At 40.2% G+C, this 24,234-nt stretch overlaps 2 protein-coding genes and 2 non-coding genes across 9 annotated transcripts in view; 2 read left to right on the top strand and 2 right to left on the bottom strand.

The window, feature by feature from the left end:
• The window catches only part of erbin (erbb2 interacting protein), a 64,191-nt gene extending 58,614 nt beyond the window's left edge, over positions 1-5,577 (bottom strand). For 3 of the 4 annotated variants that reach the window (XM_032568952.1, XM_032568954.1, XM_032568953.1), the window contains exon 1: positions 4,632-5,577. The gene's annotated coding sequence lies outside the window, so the exon portion shown is untranslated. The remainder of the gene's footprint in view (positions 1-4,631) is intronic. The other variant, XM_032568955.1, reaches the window with a different exon arrangement.
• Positions 5,578-5,937: 360 nt separating this feature from the next.
• Positions 5,938-24,234, bottom strand: part of nln (neurolysin (metallopeptidase M3 family)) — a 23,881-nt gene continuing 5,584 nt past the window's right edge. For all 3 annotated transcript variants that reach the window (XM_032569460.1, XM_032569462.1, XM_032569463.1), the window contains 11 exons: positions 20,624-20,772; positions 20,290-20,394; positions 19,766-19,868; positions 19,525-19,685; positions 19,199-19,334; positions 8,138-8,504; positions 7,811-8,012; positions 7,520-7,706; positions 7,304-7,432; positions 6,220-6,356; positions 5,938-6,137 (listed from right to left, as the gene is read on the bottom strand). In XM_032569460.1, the coding sequence (XP_032425351.1) occupies positions 5,994-6,137; positions 6,220-6,356; positions 7,304-7,432; positions 7,520-7,706; positions 7,811-8,012; positions 8,138-8,504; positions 19,199-19,334; positions 19,525-19,685; positions 19,766-19,868; positions 20,290-20,394; positions 20,624-20,772 (1,820 nt within the window). In that variant the 3' untranslated portion in view covers positions 5,938-5,993. The remainder of the gene's footprint in view (positions 6,138-6,219; positions 6,357-7,303; positions 7,433-7,519; positions 7,707-7,810; positions 8,013-8,137; positions 8,505-19,198; positions 19,335-19,524; positions 19,686-19,765; positions 19,869-20,289; positions 20,395-20,623; positions 20,773-24,234) is intronic.
• Positions 21,634-21,824, top strand: LOC116725122 (U2 spliceosomal RNA). The gene has a single exon (XR_004340328.1). It is a non-coding gene; the product is annotated as a U2 spliceosomal RNA (small nuclear RNA).
• LOC116725124 (U2 spliceosomal RNA) lies at positions 23,926-24,116 on the top strand. Its single transcript, XR_004340330.1, has one exon. It is a non-coding gene; the product is annotated as a U2 spliceosomal RNA (small nuclear RNA).

Genomic DNA, 24,234 nt, shown 5'->3' with positions numbered 1-24,234 from the left:
GGGCCGCGCAAGAAATAATTAAATATTTCCGTTTTATGTATTGAGTCTGGAGGATCTTTAATTTTGAAAATCCTTTAACCGGATTCTGGCGGTTACGTCTTGTGCGCCAAGATTGAGCCCACAAGCAGCAGAATGAGTTAGAAACAGCACCAACGCCATCGTTTTCGGCCCTCCTGAGGCGCACGCGTACCCCCTTCCCCCCCAGTCCACAGCAAATTTGCAAAGACTTCACCGGTCCACGGTACTACAAAGGTTGGGGACCACTGGTATAGATGATAGCTGAGCGATCATCTAAAGTTAGTTGAAAAAAAGAGCTTATCCCCAACTCTGAGTGAATTTCTGACCAAACAGCCGTACAGAAAATTAAAGAGGCGCGGCAAAAGCAAAGGAGGTGGATTAGCAGCTGTAGGCAAGAACTGATGGTGTCATCCGGAATATTTTAGAGAGGAATATCCTCTCTGCTGCCCCGATGTCAAATTTGTTAGCAATCATGACACATATAGCAAGAGTCTCATGTTGCTATATGAGACTATTAGAAACTCATATAGCAAGAATCCTCTTCAAATATGTTGCGAGACTGACTGCTACTGGAGATGGTTCCTACCCACAGCACCTTTAAGGATATGGGTTTGGACAACATAATAATTTCCCCTCTGGGATAAATAAAGTATTTTTGAATTGAATTTATAAAAATAAAAAAATTAAACGTACTTCACATGTATTATATGTTGGTCCATAACCTAAAACTTCATACATTAAAGTTTGTGGTTGTAAGGTGACAAATTATGAACATTTTGAAGGGTTAGAAATACTTTTGCAAATCACCGCATGTGTCAAATGAAATGAATGTTTCTTTATAACAGATCAAGAGTGAAAGCAAACCTCATGTCAATTTTACCATAACAGCAAAAAAGCATGAAGATCTTTTTAAACTTCAGGTATAATTTTTTTGTGTGTGTGTCAGCCCGCCACAACATTCAATCACCAGCCAAAAATCAACAAAGTCAAGCGTGAATTTAGTCACTTTTTTTTTAGGGAAAAGCTCATTTCTCATTTCGTTTACATGTGAAATTGACTTGCTGGAGAGGAAATGAGAACTCAAGCAGTCACCCACAGGTGGGCATCTTTAAGAAGAAGTAAAAGAACTTCCCTCTTTGAGATAAAATGTCCCTTTACAAACATCCAGAGCCACGGCAATGGCAAAGAAAAGCACAAAACACAATGTTGCCGGCTCAAAACCAACACCGAACAGCAAGACAAAGTCCAGAAATCCGAACCGGGCTCCGATTTCCTACTGCTTTACAGATTCGGGATCAGCTTTAAAGGCAGTAAAGCTGCCATTCAGCAGGCTTTTAAAACAATAGAACCGCCAAGTAGAAGCAGGGAAGAGTTAGGAAGAGCCTTTAAAACTAAAAGCGCTCAAACGTAGCTGACATTATTAGTCCAGGCTTTTAAATCTCCATCTTTGAAGAATGGAAAAGCCATCTCGGGAGAAATAACGAGGCAAGACATGAAAACGAGATTAAATGTAGCCTGGGCAGATGTTTGCCTCCTTTAAGATGCAGTAAACGATCACAGGAGCTTAATATAAGTCCAAGTGAATGCTTGTTACAAGATATGAACATTTTTTTATTATTATATATCATCTGATGGGTTGAAAAGTGAGAAGAGTGAGTGTAAAGTTGAATCTGGTGAAAGTGGTAGATTAACATCAACTATGAATATCTGCTGTATAGTCTGCATGAGATAAGTGGAAGGCATATTTGCTAACAGTGCTGGTAAAAATAAATTTAAAAAAATAATGTATCTTTTAGAGCAGCACCATTATCTCGCACCGAAAAAATGTGACCGGTAATGCTGCATGTTAGGAAATAACACAATGTTTGACGAATCCTACTGTTAATACTTTGCACAACCTCATTTTGGCAATTGGACAACACTTAGTCGAACATTTCTTTGGGGGGAAGCTTACAGAGATGGATCTTTGGACAAACTCTCTCCCCGATTCGGCTATTTGTGTTGAATAATTACACTTCTGAAGGAGCCAATAATGACCCATATTCAGTCTACTTTCAGAGTTCACCGGGTTTTTATTTAAAATCAAATCTGTTTCACCTCAAAGACTTCATGATTCTTTTTACTGGAAGGACAAAAACAAATAAATAGATAAATAAATAAAAACTTCCACAGAATTTGTTAGGCCTGTCACAATAAATTTTGCGGGACGATAAACAGACCCAGTAATTATTGCGATAAACGATAATATTGTTCTTTTTGAGACCATTTCAAGTAATGTATCAATAATAGCCCAACAATGCAAGTTTGCCCTCTCAAAGACTACCAAACTTTTATTTAGTAAAGAACGCTTAACACTAGAACTGGAAGACATTTTAAATAACCAAAATAAAAACACAACAATAATAAATAAAAATAGAAATAAAAAAAGCACACACACAACTGAAACTCTGAATAAAATGGATTATGATGTAAAATGTTAAATCAAAATGGAAGTTGCATATCTCATTTTAATTGCTCACGTGATTAATTGTTCAGCACTTATTAAAGTCCCTGCATTTTTTTTTCAAACCACCAAACAAAAACCATGTACATGGTGTATTATGGCTGTTATGGAGACTTTGCCACAGATTAAAATTTTTTTTTTTTTTTTTTAACACATGAAAAAAGGCTTCCATGTCATTTGTGTCACATTCAAAATGTCATAAAATACTAATTAGAAGTTCTTAGAAACTCCTAAAAAAAAAAACAATTAAAAAAAGGTGATGAACAAAAAGCTCCAGGTTTAAATTTTGCACGCTTTCTTTGGCACAACCCATTTGTACCAGAGGTTGATTCCTACCCGTTGTTAGATTACAGGCAGAAACAACGACGAGGAGAAGCTGATAGCTCTGTTTACATTCGAGCTGGGAAGGCCTCTGAAGCCTCATAAGATACAGCATCTGTTTACAACATGACAACACAGCCGTCAAATTAGGAGCATGGGTCTGAAGGCAGCCAAATCTGTTTTTGTTTTTTTTCCTGAGACAATCCCCTGATTTAAATGCAGACAGCGTTGCTATCTTGTCACACAACAACACTCTCCCCTTTGACAACCACCACTTTTGTCTGTCAGCACAGTCAGCTCTCGTGCGTTTTGATAAATGAAATATCACCGCAGACAGAACAGCAACGTGGGTGATTCACAACACAGCCGGTCTAGCTCCGATCTCGAGGTTAATTGCTCTCACTTGACAGGGGGAAAACACAGACTTATAAAACAGGACCAAGAGGTTCGGCTCAGTAGAATAAAAACGCAGTGAGAATAAAAACGCCTATAGACGGGCCGTATAGCTGCGCTGATCCCAATCTGTGTAAACAAATGACAAAGCTGCTGCTACAGCTATTAGTTTAATGACTGTTAGAGGGGATGATAGCTTCATATATTTAAAGAGATATGGCAGAATAGCTACAGAAACAGGCTACGTTGTAAATATACATGTTCTCCCAAATGGCCGATTACGCCATTGGATCGATTCCATTTTCATGGAAATACCCAAGTATTTGGGTTTTTTTTTTAAATTGGGAATTTTTGGAATCTTGGTTCCCCAGTTTTCACCCGATTCAATTTTTTTTTTAAAACGCAGCATACGTCTACACCATGATAGGCCCTCACTGAGCATCATGAGCAGCAAATTTAGTGCCATTGGATGGGAAATACTTTGTTCTGACGTGCAACACCGCACCCACTTTCATTTTTGGTTCTCAACAGGTCAAAATGGAGTAATCACTGACCCAAGTGTGCAAAAATGTTAGCGTGGGGCCCCACACACAGAGGCAATAACTTATCTTAATACTTCCACACACTACACCAGGTCCACTTGTTCAGGATGGTGGTGGATCTGCAATGCTGTGGGTCTGCTTCTCTCTCTCAGACACTGCTAGGGTGTGGGATATCAACCACTTTTAAATAAGAAAACGAGCCATCACTGTATAATATAAAACTTGTGTACAAAAAATAAATAAATCGCCGAGATTTTGCTACTGCAATAAACAAATGCCTTTTAATGTCTTTTACAAATCCTTTTCTGAGAGCAAATAAATGTGGTCGGCTTTGAAGATGGCCATCAGTTCAGATTATAGGTAGAAACGATGGCAAGAGGCAGCTGATAACTTTGTTTACATCAGAGCTAGAAAGGCCCCTCAAAAGATATAACTGTTAATAATAACAATAAAATAACACACCACTTTGTGAGTTTTACTTCACTTTTTCTTTCCTGATATGTAATACAGACACAAATTTAAAGACTAATGTCTTTAAATTGAAAGACATTAGTGACAGCAGTGAAACTTCAGGACCTCTAGGGAGCAGCCATGCTGATGTTGATATTAAATTGTAGCGAGAATTAATAACACAGTCCAAAACCTACGGTTCTTTTTCCACCAGAAGTATGCTCACGTTCATTTAAAAAGTGCATACAGACAATATCAATATATTATACAACAGATTAGGGTAAAATTAGGTTGAATTAATACAGAAGACTGAAGTCGGACAGTATCAGAATGGCACCGCTACAGTGAAGCTAGCGATAATGTTAGCATGGGGCCCCGTAACTTGCGCAAACAAAGACACTTACCTCAATTCACGTCGAGCCTTCCCGTCATTTATCGGTGTCCGTGTTGTGGGAAAAGGTGCCAATATCCGAAAAATGTTTTCGAGAGGTAAGTAGCGGCGAGCTGGGCAGTTTTCCGTTGCAAGTTTGCCTCGGGCTAGCAGCTAGCTAGTGGTGCCCACTTAAAGAGCAACTTGAAGCTGGCCCACTGCGCACATTTCTTCTTACTCAGCCGTGCTCAAGTTCTTCAGCTGTTTTCGCACTTTTAAGCGTTTTCCTCCCCCAATGACTCTCAGGCGGGTTAAAGACGACGACCGCGGCGAAACCTCCCGCGACTCGAGCGAATTAAAGACGCGGAACATCAAAAAAAAATCCAAGATGTCCACGACAATCAGTAAGGAAATACAAAAGGTAAAAAAAAAAAAAAAATGCGTACGACCTCCGGGCTGAGCGAAACGTTTTCCTCTAAAGCGTGCCGCACCCAGATGTTTTCGCTCATAGTTTCCTTGTGTTTAATCATTGGCCATAGTCGCGGCTGTAAGGCAGTCGTATGGAGCTACATGGAGGCTGGTAGGAATCCAGATGATGAGGTGAGTTTCGTCTCCGCGACCTTTACGTGTAGGAGACGGCTGTCCGCCAGAAGTCGCTTTTCCAGCTTCACCCAAAGCCGCTTCGACGATGCTTTCACTGTCTCACCCAGAGTGTGTGTGTGTGTGTGTGATGATCCCCGTGTTCCGCCCCAACGTATCCTTCCTTTCTCAATACGGACCCACGCTGACTAAATACAGCAAGTGTGTGCGCATCCCGCGGTGAATGATGTTTTAAATCCAGCTTCCCAAATGTACAGAAGGTGTTTGCACCATTATGTGGCGAGACTTCGAACACAGGTAGTGTGTTGGGGCCCCCTGCTGGAAATCCCGTATATCGTCTTTAATAAACATGAACTTACTGCAGTTCTCTAAACAGATTTTGGTCTCTTCTTAATGCTGTCATCACTGGTTATATGTAAAAATGTAGTGTTTAAGGATGTTTTATGCACTTCTTGTTCCATAAAGTTATTTTGTGGTTTTTATCCTTGTATTTATATGTGATTTAGTGTCAACCTGCCAATGGGACAAGATACGGAAATTAGCCTCTAGGCTATAATGTCAAGCATTTACATGTAAATGTTCATTAAAATGTACTGCCCCATTTTGAAAAAATAAAATAAATTTGAACCTCTGAAACACACTAAACTGCATCATCAGTCTTGTCTTTCAGTCATATTTCTTATACTGAAGAACATTTTTATTTTTTTTAATTTTTTTATATCAAAGAACACATTTTCATATTGAAATGGTTTCAAATGTATTTTATGATAACTTTACATTTCAAAAATGATTCTACTTATGATGTTTTCGTATCAGTCAGTCCTTTGCACTGAAAGAAAGCGTCCTGGCATGGCTCACGTCCAAGGAAGCTTTTCAGCATGTCCATCCCATCCACCGCGCCTCCAGCTTCTAGTATCACCCTCCTGTACTCTTTCCCAACCTGACAAGACACGCGTGAAGACGTTTTATACAATATAAGATCGAGTGCAAATCAGAATTAAGAAGCAAGCCAACCAACTAACCTTTGGGTTCATAATGCCTTCCTTTTTAAAACGACTGAAAAAAATGTCCATTGAGTAAACTTCGCTCCACAGATAGCTGTAGTACTGACCATCGTATCCTCCGGCCAAGTGGCTGAAACTGGCTGTCATATTGGTGCCTGCAGAAATCACACACATATTTTTTTTGACGTAAAGAACGACGCAAAATAGTTTCACAAGAGCTGGCTAGTCGTGCCGAAGAGTACTGGGATGAAAGGGATGGAGCATTGTCCTGCACAAACATCATGGTCTTTTTCAAAGATCCAGACTTCTTATTGTCTTCTAATAGCTAGCAGCGGTTTGAGAGTTGATTTTGAGACAATATTCAATCTGAACTGGCTCATCTTTAGTAATACCAACTCATACCAGTACCCCCACCTCCATCTAGCTTGTGTCTGACTCAAAATGGAGCTCTCTGCCCGTTATTGATCCACCCACTGGACCATCCATTTGGTCCATCAAGAGTCACTCTCATTTTATAAGTCAAGTCAAAGTTCATAAAACCTTTATGAACTTTGATAATGATAATTCTTGGCCCAGTCTATATGCTTCAGTTTATGTCTTGTTCAGTGGTGGTCAAGTTTCAGCCTTCCTTATGTTGGGCATGTCTCTTAGCTATGAACATCTTGTACTTCTTGGTATTCCAGGAACATTGCAGTTATGGGATATGACAGTGCTGGGAGATAATGGGTTCCTGATAGCTTCACACTTAATTCTTCTCAACTCTTTGGTAGTTAATTTATGTTGTCTTTTTTTCCTCAACAAGTTTCTTGCAGGACTGGTGACCTGTCCAGGGTGTACCCTGCCTCTTCTCCATTGACCACTGGAGATAGATGAAGTTTCTTGCAACCCTGTTGACTACTTCCAAAAAAAGCTTGATGTTTCTCTGATCACTTCCCAAAATCTTAGCAATTTCAAGAGTGCTGCATACTGCTGAGAGACTTTTGGTCATTTTTACTTTTCAGAGTCAAGTTAAGCATGGCTGAATAAGATAAGCTTACAGTAGTCAGTGTTCACTCTAGTGCCATACAACTTTAACAATCTAGCTGTTGTTAGTAGAACTGACCAGGTGTAGCAGGAATACCGAGGATGTCCTGGCAGTGCTGTGCAAACACCTGAGCTGTATCTGCACTTGGACAGGAGTGAAGGGACTGGTCCACTTTACTGAGGACAACCTGCCGCAGGTTCATCAGACCTAAAATCAACAACATCAAATTGAGAGAGATTCTAAGCATGCGCCTTACAGAGAGTTGTAGGTTTCAGAGAATTCGGAGCGTCTGACCCGTGTTTGCTACTCTGGATGCAATCAGTTTGTCGAGCAAATCATCTGGGACCGGTGTCCCATCCTTGTAGTGGCTTGACATCCTTCTTAGTGGCTCCTTCTCCCAAACCCAGTTCTCCAGCATCTGGGACGGCACTTCCACAAAGTCTGTTTCCACCTGAGTACCGCTGAATTCTGAAAACGTGGTCTGCGTCAAACAAGAGCACAAATTCATCCTCTATTGCTGGAATAAAATCAAACCATGCATAGAATGAAACAATGCTGAAGCTGCTAATTGTGGGGAATTTACACCTTGGAGCAGAGCTCATGCATCACGTGGCCAAACTCATGAAAATATGTCTCCACTTCATGGTGTTGGAGGAGGGAGGGCCAGCCTTTTCTTGGCTTTGTAAAGTTAGCCACCATAGCAGCCACCGGAAGCCTGCGTTTTCCATCAGGTCCTCTGCATCCTGGCAGGAGGCCAAAGCAAGCAGCATGGCCATACTTCCCTTCCCTAAATAACACGCAAGTCAGCATTTACAAGACTAGAATCAGAAGCTCAAAAAGTTGCAGTTTGCTATGACAGAACTTAAGAACATAAGGATAATTCAGTGTTTTTAGAGGTTGCACCATCTTTACCTTGGGTGCAAGTCCAGGTAGAACTGTCCAATCTCCTCCCCCGTCTCGGAGTCGTGGGCTGAGTAAAGCTTGACATCTTCGTGCCAAACATGAGCGCCCTTGACCTCTTCAAAAGTGAGGCCCAGCAGCTCCTTGTAGATACCAAACAGCCCTTCTGTCACCACCTCCAGGGGAAAATACTCAATCAGTTTGTCTTTGTTTACAGCAAACTTGCACTGCTCCACTTGGTTCATGTAGTAGGGCAAGTCCCAGGCATTGATCTGCCCATCAAACTGGAAGCCCTTCATCAAGCACTCCCTCTTCTTCAGTGCTAGGATGTACTTTCTCTCCTTGATTCCAATGGGTTTTAGTCTGTCATAGAATGCATCTGCAAAAGATGGAAAGGTGAACAGGTTTAGCAGACTAACATCAATGTGTGCATAATAAATTTTCAGAACTCCAAGTAGTCAATTTGACTACTCCCCATGGTGATTTTTGATCCGTACAAGTTTCTTGTGCAGCAAAAAAACAAAAACATATATGGCGCCCCCTACAGTTAAATGCAGAGAACAATTGCTAGAGATCACAGATTCACTGCGCAATTTGGGGATATATTTGTAATGAAGTGAAGGAGTTATAGTGCTTATATTGACTAGCTTACATATTTAGGCATCTCATCGTCTAATCTGTAACTTCAAAAAGTAACGGGAAGCAATTTGTTTTCATCACATCCACTGATAAGTTACAAACTGTCCTATTTGGGAAAAAAGACTAATTAAAATGTATGTAAAATTATCTATCAAATGCAAGGCACTGATGTTTCCTGAGAACCAGATATTCATCTGTCCCTTATTTTCACTGTTCTTTTCATTTTTCCTTTTTTTTTTTTTTTTTTTTCTTTACAAATAAAAAAAATCAACAGAATTATGCTTCTGTTGTATTACAATATTGTTTTGTGAGAGATTTTTGGAATATCTAAGGTGTCATAAACATGTCTGCATTTGTAGTAATTTCACTAGACCAATTTGTAACAGTGAATTGGAAACCAGTTAATCATCACTGGTGCACCCAGTAAGTCCTCCTCTCCAGAGACGCAATTTAATGTAGCCTCACTTCCCAGATGACAGAGCCCTAAAAGTCGACTGCGTAGCAACCGTGCTCATTCAGGCCAACAAATATCATTAGTTCATATGCTGATGATCTCCCAGGGGCCCCTATAACAACAGTGTGGTTGTATTTTGAACATTGACCTCATCTTGTCAACTAATATTCATTACTTAAAAATATTTAAACCTGACCTCATTTTATGTAAGATACACATATTAGGCACAATTATGTATATAATATTTCTGCCTGGCGTGCAAAATATGGGCCAATACAGATTTTTGTCATTTCTTTAACATTTCAGTATTGAACCAGATGAAAGAGCCCATCTTTAAATATTTAATGTGTAATTGAAGAGTTCAGAGTGAACAATAAAGGTGACGAGTAAATGTTATGAAATAGATCACACTTTAAGGAAATATTTGTTGTATTTAACATATTTCAAGTAAGAAGTGAGCATGTAATGAAATAGATCCTGTCCTATAATTTTATGTAATTGAACATTACAGGTAACAAATGCGATGATCATCTGAGGTAATACATTTTATGAACATTTGAAAAAAATATGTTTTAAATATAAAATTAGTTGAATAAAAAAAGGGGTCAAAATGTAATAAAGATGATCTATACAGTCTAGTAGAATAATTTCACACTGATTTTGAGTTGTGGGGCACACGATTTGGAAGCTATAAAAGAAAACATAATTTAATATTAAAATGATTTATCCATCCTAGTGGGGTCGGGAGGTGCTGGTCCCTATGTCCAGCTAACGTTCCTGACGAGCTGCGGAAGACACCCTGGACAGGTCGCCAGTCTGTCACTTAAAATTTTAATAGAGGATAGTGTGCCTCGTGTAATAGCATGAATTACCGCTTTTTTTTTTTGTATCAGTTGGTCACAAGTCATTTATTTACAGGAGTGTTTGGTTCGGAAATTTACGGTCCCAATGTAAACCTCCGAGCGCTTGAGGAGGGAGCGGTAGAGAACAGCTGGCCGGAATTAGCGTCCATAAATCGGATCAACCTTGAGCTAAACGCTCCTTACTCCGCGGAGCGCGAATATTCAATATCCAACTTGAAACAACTTCACTGCGGTCGGTAGCACAAAGTTCTATCAGATAGCCATACATGTCAGAATAGCATACATATGGTAAGAGCGCATGCGCACGCATGCGCATTCTGCAGGAGGTCCGCGATATTGACAGGAGTCGTCAGCTTGTCATACGCGAGAAGAGACACAATAAAAAGTAAGTAAATAAATTAAATTTAATGCTCATACGCGAGAAGAGACACAATAAAAAGTAAGTAAATAAATTAAATTTAATGCTGCTGCAGCTGCAGTAAACTACAAAACACGCCCTGTTTAAATTCACGTCCCCCAGTTCCTTGATATTTTTGGGTTGGATAACATGTCTGCTAACTTGGATAGCATGTCGTGTGTGTGATATGTTAACCTGAAAAGCCTTCATGTTCCGGAGTAAGACAGGGAAGTATACTGTCCTCTCACCTTTTTAACATCTACATAGATGAACTTAATGTTGGCATCCACCGTTACCAACATTAAATGAATCAGACGTATGAAAACGCAATTTTTACCCACACTGAAACTGGGGCAAAACCAGTGTTTCACTTTTGAAACAAATCCTTATCTTCATTAATGTATATGAAAAGCGTTCATGTTAATTTTGTTTTTATATGTGCTTTACATTTACACATATTTAGTTTATGCAAATTGAGGTTGTTTTTGGAACATGAAGGCTTTTCAGGTTAACAGATCACATACACGAGTACAGCCACCTGGGTTATGTATTAGTCACTGTCAGTGTGACTTTTGCCTCAATTAATAAAAGACAGGAGATGTTCTTGAGTCACTTGAAGTCCCTGTGTTCACCAGGCGTTGCCAGGAAGGACATGGCATCCACCAGTGTTGTCAATAAAAAATTGGGATCTCTCAATTGCATTTAAACTCGCTGTTGTGTTTTCTGCAGTATTTCAAGAATTGCATTGTTGGATGCACATGCATAAATATGTTGATTACAAGGTTTTTTTTGTATTAAATCGGAATAAAAAAGGATGGATATGAAGAAGCTTTCACTGCAAACTTTTTTTAATTTATTTTAATTTTGTATTTCTTGTCCTAAGAGCTGATATTTCACAGAAATGTCATATTATTGCAGCACCAGTTGGCGTGTTTAGTAGCAGGAGTAGGTGTGTTTTGTTGTGTACGCAGCTGCAGCAGGGTATTATTATATATTTGAACAATTTGCAGTGTCTAATGAATTGTCTTGTTTAAATGCTTGTTGATGCAATTTACATGTTTTCTTGTGTCATTTATAGCAAACATGGAGTGCAAATGGGGGGAAGTCTTCAGTTTTATTTCTGAAGGCTCCTACCCATTGACACTCAACAGAGGGCAGAGGCAAACTTTAAGAAAGTATGCCGAAAAATTTACCATCCATGGTAAGGTTTTTATATCTTAAATAAACATAACATCTTTAACTACAATATTGACATAATATGGTCATTGTTTTAATACAGCTGGTGACCTATTCTACGGAGCCTTACCCGAAAGAAGGGCCATACGGTCCAAAGAAGAGGCCTGGAACCTCTTCAAGGAGTTTCATGCATCCCCCATGGGAGGACACACTGGCATTGTCAAAACACGCATTGCCATGTGTTCCCGATTCTATTGGCCTGGTATGACAGCAGACATTGAGAAATGGGTATGTAACAACATAGTTAGCAAAATCTTTATGGTCCAAAGTGTCGTAAAACCTATAAACTGTAATGTTGTAAAGGTGTCTCAATGTGACCGGTGCCAAAGAGTTGGACCTCCCCTCCAAGTTGTCAGAGAACTTCAGTGCATAAAGGTAACCATCCACAGCAATTCATGAAGTTTACCACCTCTAGGACATTGTTGCTGATAACATTGTTGTCATCCCCAACAGGTGTCAGGGGTGTGGGAGCTGATCGGAATTGATCTGACAGGTCCCATGCCCCTGACATCTTGTGGCAATCAGTATATCCTGACAGCTACAGATTACTTCTCTAAATGGGTGGAGGCGTTCCCTCTCAAGACTAAGACCGCTGAGGAAGTCTGCCAAAAATTATGTTCTATATTTTACCGGCACGGCTGTCCTCAGCGTATTCTCACTGACCAGGGGCGAGAATTTGTGAACACAGTAAGCCACATTTAATACTACATATATTTTTGTGAAGCCTCAGTATATGTAAAAGGTTATAATAATGTGCTTCGTTGTTGTTTTAGATGAACAGTAGACTCTGTGATCTACTTTCAATTCAAAGAAGCATCACTGCCGCCTATCATCCTCAAACCAACGGCTTGGATGAAAAGACAAATGACAACATTAAGCGGTAAGAAAGTTAGTAGAAAACTTACATGTTTTTTTGTTTTGTTTTATATCTTTTAATAGTTTCTTTTCATTGCAACATCTTTCTGTAGGCTTGTATCAATATACAGCTTCTTATAGCTATGACATACCATAAAAAATGCAACACATAAGCAACTTTTACAAATTGGAGTATGTTCTTAGAACATGTATGAAACTGTTCTTCTAGGGCACTGAGAAAACTAGTCAACGACAAGCAAGATGACTGGGACATGTTCCTTGAGGTCACTTTGTTTTCCTTAAGGTCGAAAACCCACACCACCACGAAATACTCGCCATTTTTTCTGATGTATGGCAGAGAGGCTAGGTTTCCTTCTGAAGTTCCTGTTGACATGCCGGTACGATTCTGTTACATTACATGGGTTTGTACTGTTTTTGCATGGAAATCCGAGTGTATTAAGGTTTTAAGTTTGTACATCATGTTAAAATTTCAGTACTTCCTCAAAAACATACCTGCATTAGCCAACACAAACACTACAGTCTTCCAGATTAGTAGGAATGAGTAATCTGAAAATAACAGGTGAGACTGAGTTATCCCACAGTCTACCTGTCAGTGACACATAGTTATAAAGGCTGAAGTGAAAAATGTTGTTGGAAAGACTTGCTTAAGGGGGTGTGTCTGAAAGACTTTCAGCTTGGTATATACATAGAATCCAACTTCAAAGTTATCACATGCAGCTGTGATTTCAAGTCTAGTTTCTTTTAATTTCAGTTTTTTAACTTAACACCATTTTTATAACTACAGAGGCATTGGTGATTTTGGCTGGTAATTGCACTGTGTACCTGGAAAATACTTAATTCCTCCTCTACATCAGACATTCTGAACTTTCTTAATACAAAGTTTGATGTCTTGTTAGTTATATTTTGAATGTAAATGTGTTTGTGTTTTTTCAATACAGTTGTCTTCTGTAGTCCTACCAGAGGACTACAGCCAAATTATTAAAGACAGAGACAACAGACAGGGGGACACAAAGATCCAGGTGGAAGAGAATGTCGAACTGGCTCAAAAAAAAATGAAAAAAGCTTTTGCAAACCGGGCACAAAAAAAATTCAAAAATTTAAAGTTCACAGAAGGGGAGGAAGTTCTTCTATTCAACATAAGAAAAAGGGGTAGGAAAGGTGCCAGGATGGAGGCAGACTACTCTGGACCTTATTTTATCCATAGTGATAGGGAGCACTGTGATGTTGAAAACAATGGCCGGAAAAGTCCTCAAGACAAAGCATAGCATGAGTCGTCTGAAGCCATATAACAGAGGCAATGAGGGACAAAATGCAGGTGAGGGTTTCATCTCAGGTGAGAAGTTGAATGAAAGGGAGACAGTGATTAGGTACGCAGGCAAAGCAGAAACCCCACTGCAGACCAAGACAGACGGTCAGGTCCATGGCAAGGTCATCCAGTGCTTTTCCCTGTTGTCTCCCTCTCGTTCTCAATCTCCCCCTGCCAAGTTCTCTCGGTTGTCTCCCCCTAACCCTCCAGTGAAGTCTCCCCCTCCAGTGACCTCTTCCTCTCCCCCTCCAGTGACCTCCCCCTCTCCCCCTCCAGTGAAGTCTCCCCCTCCAGTGACCTCTCCCTCTCCCCCTCCAGTGAAATCTCCCCCTCCAGTGACCTCTCCCTCTCCCCCTCCAGTGACCTCTCCCTCTCCCCCTCCAGTGAAGTCTCCCCCTCCAGTGACCTCTCCCCCTCCAGTGAAATCTCCCCCTCCAGTGACCTCTCCCTCTCCCCCTCCAGTGAAATCTCCCCCTCCAGTGACCTCTCCCTCTCCCCCTCCAGTGACCTCTCCCTCTAACCCTACCAAGTTGTCTCAGTTGTCTCCCTCAGCTCATTCTAGGATGTGTCAGAGTCCTATTCAGCAGCAAGGTGCAGTAGTCACAAAGTTTTCTAGTTTTCTGTTCTGGCCTGTTGGTCATGGGTTCTGATCGGTAGATCAATTTTTGCATGTTGGTTCAATGACCTGTTCCTGGTCTTGTCTGCAAAACTTCCTCTGAAGTTGTGTTGCTTTTTTCAGATGTATAAGTTTTTAAAAGAGCAATTTCTGTTTTTGTTGCAGTAGTTCAACTTTGGTCTTTGAAAGACTCAGGGCAAGTTGAAGCCCTTGTTGGCCCATATAAATTGTATGACACATCTTTTAGAACACTCTGTGGACATGGCTGGCTGTCAGATGAAGTAAGACCCATGTTCTGGGAAGTTTATATTTTCACAAGGCAGTCCATCCAGAAATGTATGTTTTTTTTTTTGTTTTGTTTTTTGTCAAACAGGTTATAGATGCATATTTGTATGTGACACTTCAGAAGACCAAGGTACAACATGTTTTAAGGTTAAATTTAATCCACTCTTTGTAGTTTCACATATTTCTTTGAAATTATATTACATTTCAGATACCTGTATACAGAATGGATGCAGTAATTGCATCTTCTGTATTTCATCTTGGGCAATATCGGGCTGTTCAAAAGGTAATTATTCACTGTTAAATCATCTTAAGAGAATGAATGCAGATTAATCTTATTATTTGCAATTTCAAAAGATGGTTTTACCTGAAGCCTCCATTTGGATGTGCCCTGTAAATGTGGGAGGTCACTGGCTTTTGGTGGTATGTAAAATTTATTTATTTAACTTTATTTACACATGAATATGTCTATATGTCACAATCGGATGTTCCCTGGGCAGCATGGGAGGGTGACAGAGGTTGTCTGTCTGTCTGTCTGTCTGTCTTATCTATCTTCCAAACATTCCAACAGATTGTCGTGATGAATCACCAAGAGCTAGTAGTTGTAGACCCTATGGGGAACGAAACAATGTATGACAGAAAGCTTCTCCGTAACTGGAGGTGATCTGATTCATGTCTTTATCATTCAGTCATTATGTATTTTCTTATTGTTACAATGTCCTATAATTAAATATTTCTGCAAATGCACAGAAACTTCCTAAAAGCAAAAGGTGCTGGCCGGAGAAGCTGGAGTGTCCGCCATATGCCGCATATGCTGCAGAAGGACTCCAGCAGTTGTGGGGTCTTGGTTTTGAAGGTACAAAGAACAGATGGAATGTTTTGAAATCCATGGAATTATTACATTAAAATGCATAATTTTTTCAGTTTGCAGAAACATATGTTCAAATGGGAGGGCTGCAGTCAGTGCAAACAGGACCCAAAGACATATCCCAAGCCAGACTGCACATCGCTACCACACTGTATCAACATCGAGGTGAAAGAACAATTACAAAGAAGTCTTGTTTTCCAGTTTGCTGGCTGAATGTTCGGAGATTTATAGCTTTGGACAGCTATGATTCTAAGAAGTTTTTGGTCAGAACACATGAAATTTTATTAATGTTGGGTATTAAGAACCAGTTCCACTGTTCAGGGAACTGTGGAAGTCTGTGTGAAACCTGTTGATCTGTTTTGTTAATATTCTAACAATCAAAAACACAAGATGGCTTAGGAGCATATCACCGAATTTTTCATTCCAAACGGAACAAATTTTCCCTTAGGCTATACCGGAACAGTCCAAAGCATTAAAAAAATCCAAAGATATATGACATACTAAATTGCAGTATTTTCTGTTATGTACTAGTATAACATGATGGCTTGTCAACAGAATATAAAGAGGTAGTACTTGACTATTTTTGGTAAAGTACACTCTAAATGCCTTTATTTGTTCCCAGACAAGGTGGAAGAGTACTGTGTGGAATGCAATATGCTTCACTGTAATGCTTCAGAGAACATCATTGACATGGTAAACAACTAAACTGTACAACTTAACGCTTCAAACACATTACACTTGCTAACTCATAACTGTTTTCTTTTTCTGTCCACTTCACAGATACAGTGTGACTGCTGCTCAAGGTGGACACACAAAGAATGTGCCACAGACATGGGTGACATGTTCAAATGTAAAAAGTGTAACTTAAATTAAACAGTTTTACCCCACCAGTGACAGTGTGGATTATTAAAAATACAGAAGTAAAATGTTCTACATTAAATATAGTACATCATACAACTGATGTCATTGGTATTAATCAGGAAGTCATACAGTGGCTAATAACAAAGTGTATGGCAATCCGACAGGTTAAGAGATGCATCAGGAAGTCATACAGTGGCTAATAAAGTGTTATTACATTAGCAGCTTTATGACGATCTAACACCGTTTTAATAAAGATGATTAAATATAAAATATGGTGAAATTGCCGTTGTTCTGTCAGATAGCCATACGCTGTCAGGATAGCACACATGCAGTCAGTACGCATGCCCGCGCATGCGCATTAAGAAGTCCGACCGTCAGTGGAGTTGTCAGTTCAGCATACGCAACAAGTTATGACGAAAATAAGTCATTAAATTGTTTATAATATGACATAATATGATAACTAGATAAATATACATGCGTTGTCATGGTTTCAAAGTGTATTTAAAGCAGGTCTGGCTGCAGCTGCAGTCAATTACAACACAGGCCCGTGTAAAACTCATTAACCTACTTAACCGCTAAGTCAGGATGCCATATAACTGTTAATAACAAAGTGTATGATGATCTACGTCATGATTCTATGTTGCTGATTAAATAAAATCATATGGTAATGACAAGGTATACATGTCTGAGCTAAGCGTATGGCTATCTGACAACGTATGGCTATCTGACAGAACACCCCTGTTCAAGTTTGTTTTGGTATGTGGTCATACAAGATGGCGCCCAGCGACGTAAACGTCACACGCAGTGACGTCAGTTCCAAAGCTCCATTACGTGTTTCTGTTACCTCCTCCGCACCTTTCACTCGCACGCCGCTGCAAGACATGCGCAGTGGATTTCTTTGAACGGCAGAAGAAGTGTAATCGTCAGTAATAGAATTGCGCAGCATAAATCATAAGAAATCCGACAGCTAATTCAGCAGCGCTTCGCTTTCACAGACGGTGGGGACCAGATTTAACTTGTTTCGTCACTTAGAAAAGAAGCTCAAAGAAAGGTAAGCTCCGTTAACGTGATGTTGGCAAAGCTAGCTGTACAGAGACACATAAGCATTTACGGTGTAAAAAAGAGTCACTCATTGCTGAATTATTGTGCAGAGGTGTTAACTAACGTGTCGCATATGTGGGACAACACGGTGTCCAAAAGTCAGCAATATAGTGAGGAGACATTCACGAACGATCCGAGTCTCCTGAACTTCTCTTTACTAAGAAGAAAGGACTGGAGCCTCACTGAGAGCCGTTCTTTGCTCTTGTAATGCTCAGCGTATACGTACTATTATTATTTTATTTATTTATATACATTAATATTTATTTAATTAGCAAATAAATAAAACACAAGAACGAAAGAGCACGCAGAGCATGCGCATTGCTCATTGATTGTTTTCGTTCAACGTGGCGCGCTTTCGTTCAAAATGGCTGCCTGGCTTCATGCAGTGGGAAAGAGGGTGAGAACAGTCATGGTGAACGCCTTGTGCTTGGTTACTTCTTGCTTGTTGCTCTTTGGTCAGTGTTCGTAGTTGTTTTTTTTCCCCCTCCAGGAGGTCTTTTTTTTGTGGGCTCTAGAGTCCGGCGACCCCGTCAGAACCGTGCATGGTAAAAAGCTCAGGCACGTTCTTCCCTTAGAACAACGGGAAGAGCTCATTCATTTTTAGCTCACAGAAAAAGCACCAAATTAACAAAAGTAAACTGAGTGACCAATAAGATTTAGCCCTTTGCGCAAAATGCTTTGAAGCAGGTTTTTTTTTTCTCCACAATTTTGTTAATAGTAAAGAGGATTATATAATAAAACCTGCAATAACTATTCTTTTCTTTTTTTATGCAAAGGAATATGTCAAGGTACTCATACAGCCGTGCAAGCTGCAGGTGCTACTGGAATAATCCAAACTCTCAGTCACTTGTAGGCAATTTAGAATCACACAGAAAAGCTCCAAAGGGAATCAAACTTTAAACTCTGAACTAAGAACTTCTGGTCACATAAAAGCAATTAACCATAGCTGCCCTTACTGATAACTATGTGAGTAGTCCCTAACATTAATATGATTAGACCGCATGTAATTATATATATGTATATGTATTATTGTTATAAAGGCTGAGCCAAGAAAATTTATGTATAAACAAGTAGCCCTTCGTGTTACTCTGTACCCGTGAAGTAGCTCCCAGTCTCAAAAAGGTTGGTGACCCCTGCGTTAGAATGACATGCGTTGACCGGTGCCTTGCCTTTGACTCCCTACACCAAACTGTTTTGGTCAATGCACCAATTCAGGGGGACGTGATTGTGACACTAAACCACCTCTGACCCCTAAACCTAACCATTACATATCGAACCCTAATCTTAACCAAAACTCAATTCACACCTTAGTCCTAAACCTAACCCCTAACCCCAAAACAGCAATTCCCCTTGTGGGGACCACAAGGAGCTGTGGGTCCCCACAATGTCTCAATGTGTCCAGAAAATGGTCCCCACAAGGTTTTAAATACATGTTACACACACACGCATTTCGATTTGTAACACAAGTAACACAGCTGTAAGACATGTACTGTGGCACGCTCTTGGCAGCCTACATGCCACATAAATTACGGCATATGTACTTGTGTGAGGTCGAGGTATCAGAAGGCTCGTACCTATAAAGCCGGACACATTGCCTGCGTGTTTAGCCATGTTAATCTCCAGCACATAGTTTGCATGGCTGCTGTAACCAAGTAAGTCTGCCACCTTTGCCCTTAGTTGGATTAGCTGTTCAAGAATCGCCGTGTTCACCTGGGGGAAAGTAGAAAGCAAAAAAAACAAAACAAAAAAAAAATACCTGAATCACATTGTCAGAAACGACTAATCTAACAAAGAAAAATTAAGATTCGAAAGTTTAAAGCTATTCATGGTGTTTGAACAGAACCCCTGAATTATCTTTTTAAGGAAGAGAATGGGGTTGTTGGCAAGTGGAATTACTCACCTGTTTACACCTGCTGTGGAAAGCTGTTTCCATCTTCCTCCGGGTCTCAGGATTGTGGCACCTCTTCATCAGGGGGTGGTAGTGGGGATATTCCAGCGTCACCTTGTACTTCCCCTCGGCTGTCCTCTCCAGACCATTGAGATAGATTTCAGCGAGGCCTCCTTCGCCAGGTGAACAAAGTGAGAATGAATGTCTTGCGCTTCTTTGCATGAGGCACTGATTAATGCAAGCAGGCTTTTACCCAGTTCATGCTCGGAAAAAACAAGAAATGTATTGTCCTCATTCAGATTCCTGTTGAATTCTATGGAGAGGTCACTGATAAGCTTGGAGGTTTTTTTTACTTCCTAAGGAAAATTGAAGAAAGACATTTTTTATACCAAAATTTGAGACAATCAATGAAAACATAACTACAGACTATTTAAATACAATCTCTCACAGAAAAAACAAAGGAGATAGCATAACATACACCAAACAAGGCAAAATATAAGAAAACCTTTTGTAGTATATTTAGATCTGAGACCGAATGTCGAGGAACCCCATTTATGAAGGCGGTGCAGTACAAAGCTCGTAACCTAATCTCCTTATTCTCAGCATCCAGGAGGAAGCACCAACTTCCCACTGACTGCACTTCCATAAAAATAACCAATAGCTTGTCCAGAATAATGCACAGAGTTTCATCAATCATACCTTAAATTGTCCTACAATTAGTGCTGTGGTACAATAAATGTTAGAATAAATGTTCATCGTTAGTATCTGTGAGATTACCTGCTGTATCTCTTTAGACAGATGCAGTCCTTTCCTCTGGCCCAGTGTAACCAGTCTGTCTAAGAATCTCTTTTCTTCAGTTGAAAGATTGTCTTGAAACTTTTTCTGCCAAAACACACATCACACAAAACATCTTATTGGTGGATTTGAGGCCATTCTAAAAGAAAAAGAAAACAAAAAAACAAAAAAAACGTTCAGTAGCACTAGACATCACTGACTATATGAAACAATTATTTTCCATCCAAGGATTAATCAGAAGTAAAAAAAGGGGAGGCAGTATCCCAATTGATGATCCATGAGATGTTTTGTTGTATTTTCTAGTAACAACATGTACCTGCAAGGCCATCATACGCTTGAACACGTCTTCCCTCATGCTAATCTCCACGTCAAATTCAGATAGTTTCTTGTCTGCCTCTGTGCTCGCCGATCGAACCTCCTTGTTGGGACAGACATACTGAGGGAAGTCAAGAACGTGGCGGGATGCTAGGAAACACAAAGGAACCACTGAGAACGTCAAGCATTTGCATACCATATAAAACATAAGCAAGGGAAAATCCACTACACACAACAGAGCAGTCCAGAAGATCTTTTTGAAACGAACAAAACAGCCTTTTTTTCCCTTTAAGTTTAATTTTAACTACCTTTGAAACTGTCGCCCTAAAATATGGTGCATGAGCTCCTGCATCAACTGTGATGCCCAAAAGTTCCACTTCCTTTCATGAATTTTTTATTTTTTTAAATAATTGTATTTGTATGTGTGTATCTGAAGGCCTGACTGTGCCCCTAAACAATAAATTAAAAGTAGCAAGAATATTTTCTTGTATCATTTTATGTGTAAACTTACTCAAGAAAACTCAATGTTTAGTTTGTGCTGAACAGGCTCTCACTCTCCACTAGAGACCGCTGTAAGCTCATTATGTAGAGCCACAAACCGTGAAAGGCTTCATTAATTTCAACCATACAGCTGTATTCAATGTATTCAAATGTAAATCCAATGGCTTGAATAGCAGCCATTGGGTATAACAGCTATGCTAATGTTTAAACTTCTGTGTAAGCAAGGAGAGTGCTTTACTTTAAACGACTTTCAACCTTCAGGCTTTCTATTGGCTATAAGCATGTCATGTGACCAGAAACAAAGCAAATCGGTTTCTTTTTCAGGCAAGCTTTTAGTTTGATTTGGCTCATTCATCTTTATTTTCCACTCCAAACCAACAACAGTGATTTACAAACAACAATTTCTATTCACGCTACTTGTTTTGTGAGTGATAAAATTTTAAAGTTTCTAAACCGTGAGTCGGAATGGGGTGGATCAGATTTATATGGTCTCCTCCCCAGTTATGTGGTATCGCTTCTCGGCCTTTTGGCTAAGATCAAGTGTAGTATCTGTTCTTATCAGTTTAATATCTGATACGTCCCCTACCCGGGGACCATATATTAAATTGATTTTTGGAACAGGGAGATGGAATAGGGGCTTGCTCCGTCCACTCCACGCATCGACCTGGTATTGCAGTACCTCCAGGAACGGTGCACCCCCCTTTAATGTTAAATGAAAATAAACAAATGCTGCAAGTGAATTTGCAGGTTTACCCTGGCCCTTACGAAGTTTTGGATTTAAAAACTACAACTTTTTTTGCTGCCAGCTTAAGTCCATCTTAGTTTCTATGTAGTAGAACAAGGTTTCCCGTTAAAATAAATGCACATGGAGGTGCTGTGGTGGCGCAGGGGTCAAGCACAACCAACGTAAGGAGGCCTTAGTCCTCGACGCTGCCAGGTTTGAATCCCGGCCTGATGACCTTTCCCGCATGTCTTCCCTCTTTCTTGTTACCCACTTTTTTGTCCTAGCACTTTCAAATTGAGGCCATTGGGAGTACTAGAGAAATGCCAAATGGCCTTTCTACCTTTGGAGTCCAGAGATGGGCCGACTGACCTGAAGGATTTTATCTAGCAGGTGCTTTTGTTCTGTAAATAAGGCCATTACTTTATAAGTACCCTGGTAATGGCCTCAACGCATCTCATAGTTGCACAATTGTTCCTTAGACTTAGACTTCGACTTCGACTGACTTTGTTGTCATTTTGCATGCACAGGGTGTATACAGAACAAAATTTTGTTGCATACGGCTCAGGACAATGTTGTGAGGTTCCAATGTTGTGAGTAAAATAAAATACAGTATAAAATATGAATATAAATCTAAATATAAAATATAAAGTGCAGGACTGACAGTAAAATAGAAGTTATTTAGCTCTGTACATGTGCAAGGTATAAAGTGGAGACCAGTTTTTGAGTGCAGTCCAGTTAAGAGTTCAGCAGTCTGATGGCAAGTGGGAAAAAGCTGTTTCGGAACCAGGTGGCCCTGCACCGGATGCTGCGGAACCTCTTTCCAGAGGGCAGCAGGGAGAACAGTCCATGGTGGGGGTGTGAGGGGTCACTGATGATTTTTCGGCCTCAGGACACGCGTCCTGCATCGATGGTTGACCTGACATTTCGCCCTTTTGCCTGAGCTGGGTGTGGAAGGTTGTTGCCGAAGCAGTTTCGCCTTGTGTGCCTTCTTCTCACTCACATGAGAGTTACCCAACTCTTTTGCAAGCTCAACCAGGAAGTCCACCCGTCTCTCCTGCACCCCAATGCATGCCTGATAAAGCACATGTGCATTCAGTGCTGCCATGTCAATCATGTTTGCCAGGTTTGCTGACCAGCTGTCACATAGTGATGGAACCTTGGTCACCCCCCCGCAAGATTATGACTGAAATAAATGCCATTAGTTCTTGTGAACTAAATAGGTGAAGCAGTCACCTATTTATCCTCCACAGCACAAAAGGCTGCATGCAAATTTGCATGTGCAAAGTCTCCCAGATTTCTTTTGCTTACACTTTTTGCATGATTTTTTTGAGGTGGATCAACACAATTAATTTGGTTAGTTTATTTCTAAACTGTCATTTTAAACCCACTTAGCTTTATTTAAAAGAAAAACATTACTAATTTCTTTTAGAAAAACCTTTGCATATTTCTTGAAACAGAATGTATGTTTTGCAAACTCTATGTACATTTGGCAAAATGACCTGGATAATGCAGCACAACATCATGGATCAGCTGCAAAAGGTCACATCTCTCCAAAAACACTTCATGTATGCTTCAAAACTAGACAGGAGATCTGATCTCCTGTTGGTATCATAGATACCCACCCCCAACATGGACTATTCACACTCCTACCTTCTGGCCTGACGGTCAACGGCCACATTTACAATTGACGAAGGGATGCTAATTTGAGCCATCAGAGTCGTCAGTTTGGACGCAGGGTCTTTTGGCTCTGTTTCAGTAAGTCTGGGGAGAGGTCGAAAACCCTAGTACTCCTAGTGCTAGAACCAAAAAAAACGACTTTCAGCCTTCAGGCTTTCTATTGGCTATAAGCATGTCATGTGACCAGAAACAAAGCAAATCGGTTTATTTTTCACCCAAGCTTTTAGTTTGATTTGGCTCATTCATCTTTATTTTCCACTCCAAACCAACATCAGCGATTTACAAACAACAATTTCTATTTACGCTAATTGTTTTGTGAGTGATAAAATTTTAAAGTTTCTAAACCGTGAGTCGGAATGGGGTGGATCAGATTTATATGGTCTCCTCCCCAGTTATGTGGTATCGCTTCTCGGCCTTTTGGCTAAGATCAAGTGTAGTATCTGTTCTTATCAGTTTAATATCTGATACGTCCCCTACCCGGGGACCATATATTAAATTGATTTTTGGAACAGGGAGATGGAATAGGGGCTTGCTCCGTCCACTCCACGCATCGACCTAGTATTGCAGTACCTCCAGGAACGGTGCACCCCCCTTTAATGTTAAATGAAAATAAACAAATGCTGCAAGTGAATTTGCAGGTTTACCCTGGCCCTTATGAAGTTGTGGATTTAAAAACTACAACTTTCTTTGCTGCCAGCCAACCCAATGCC

Source organism: Xiphophorus hellerii, chromosome 8 (genome assembly GCF_003331165.1).
Source record: "Xiphophorus hellerii strain 12219 chromosome 8, Xiphophorus_hellerii-4.1, whole genome shotgun sequence".
Classification (NCBI taxonomy): Eukaryota; Metazoa; Chordata; class Actinopteri; order Cyprinodontiformes; family Poeciliidae; genus Xiphophorus; species Xiphophorus hellerii.
The sequence above is the reverse complement of the archived record's forward strand: the minus strand, read 5'-3'. Positions and strand labels throughout refer to the sequence as shown.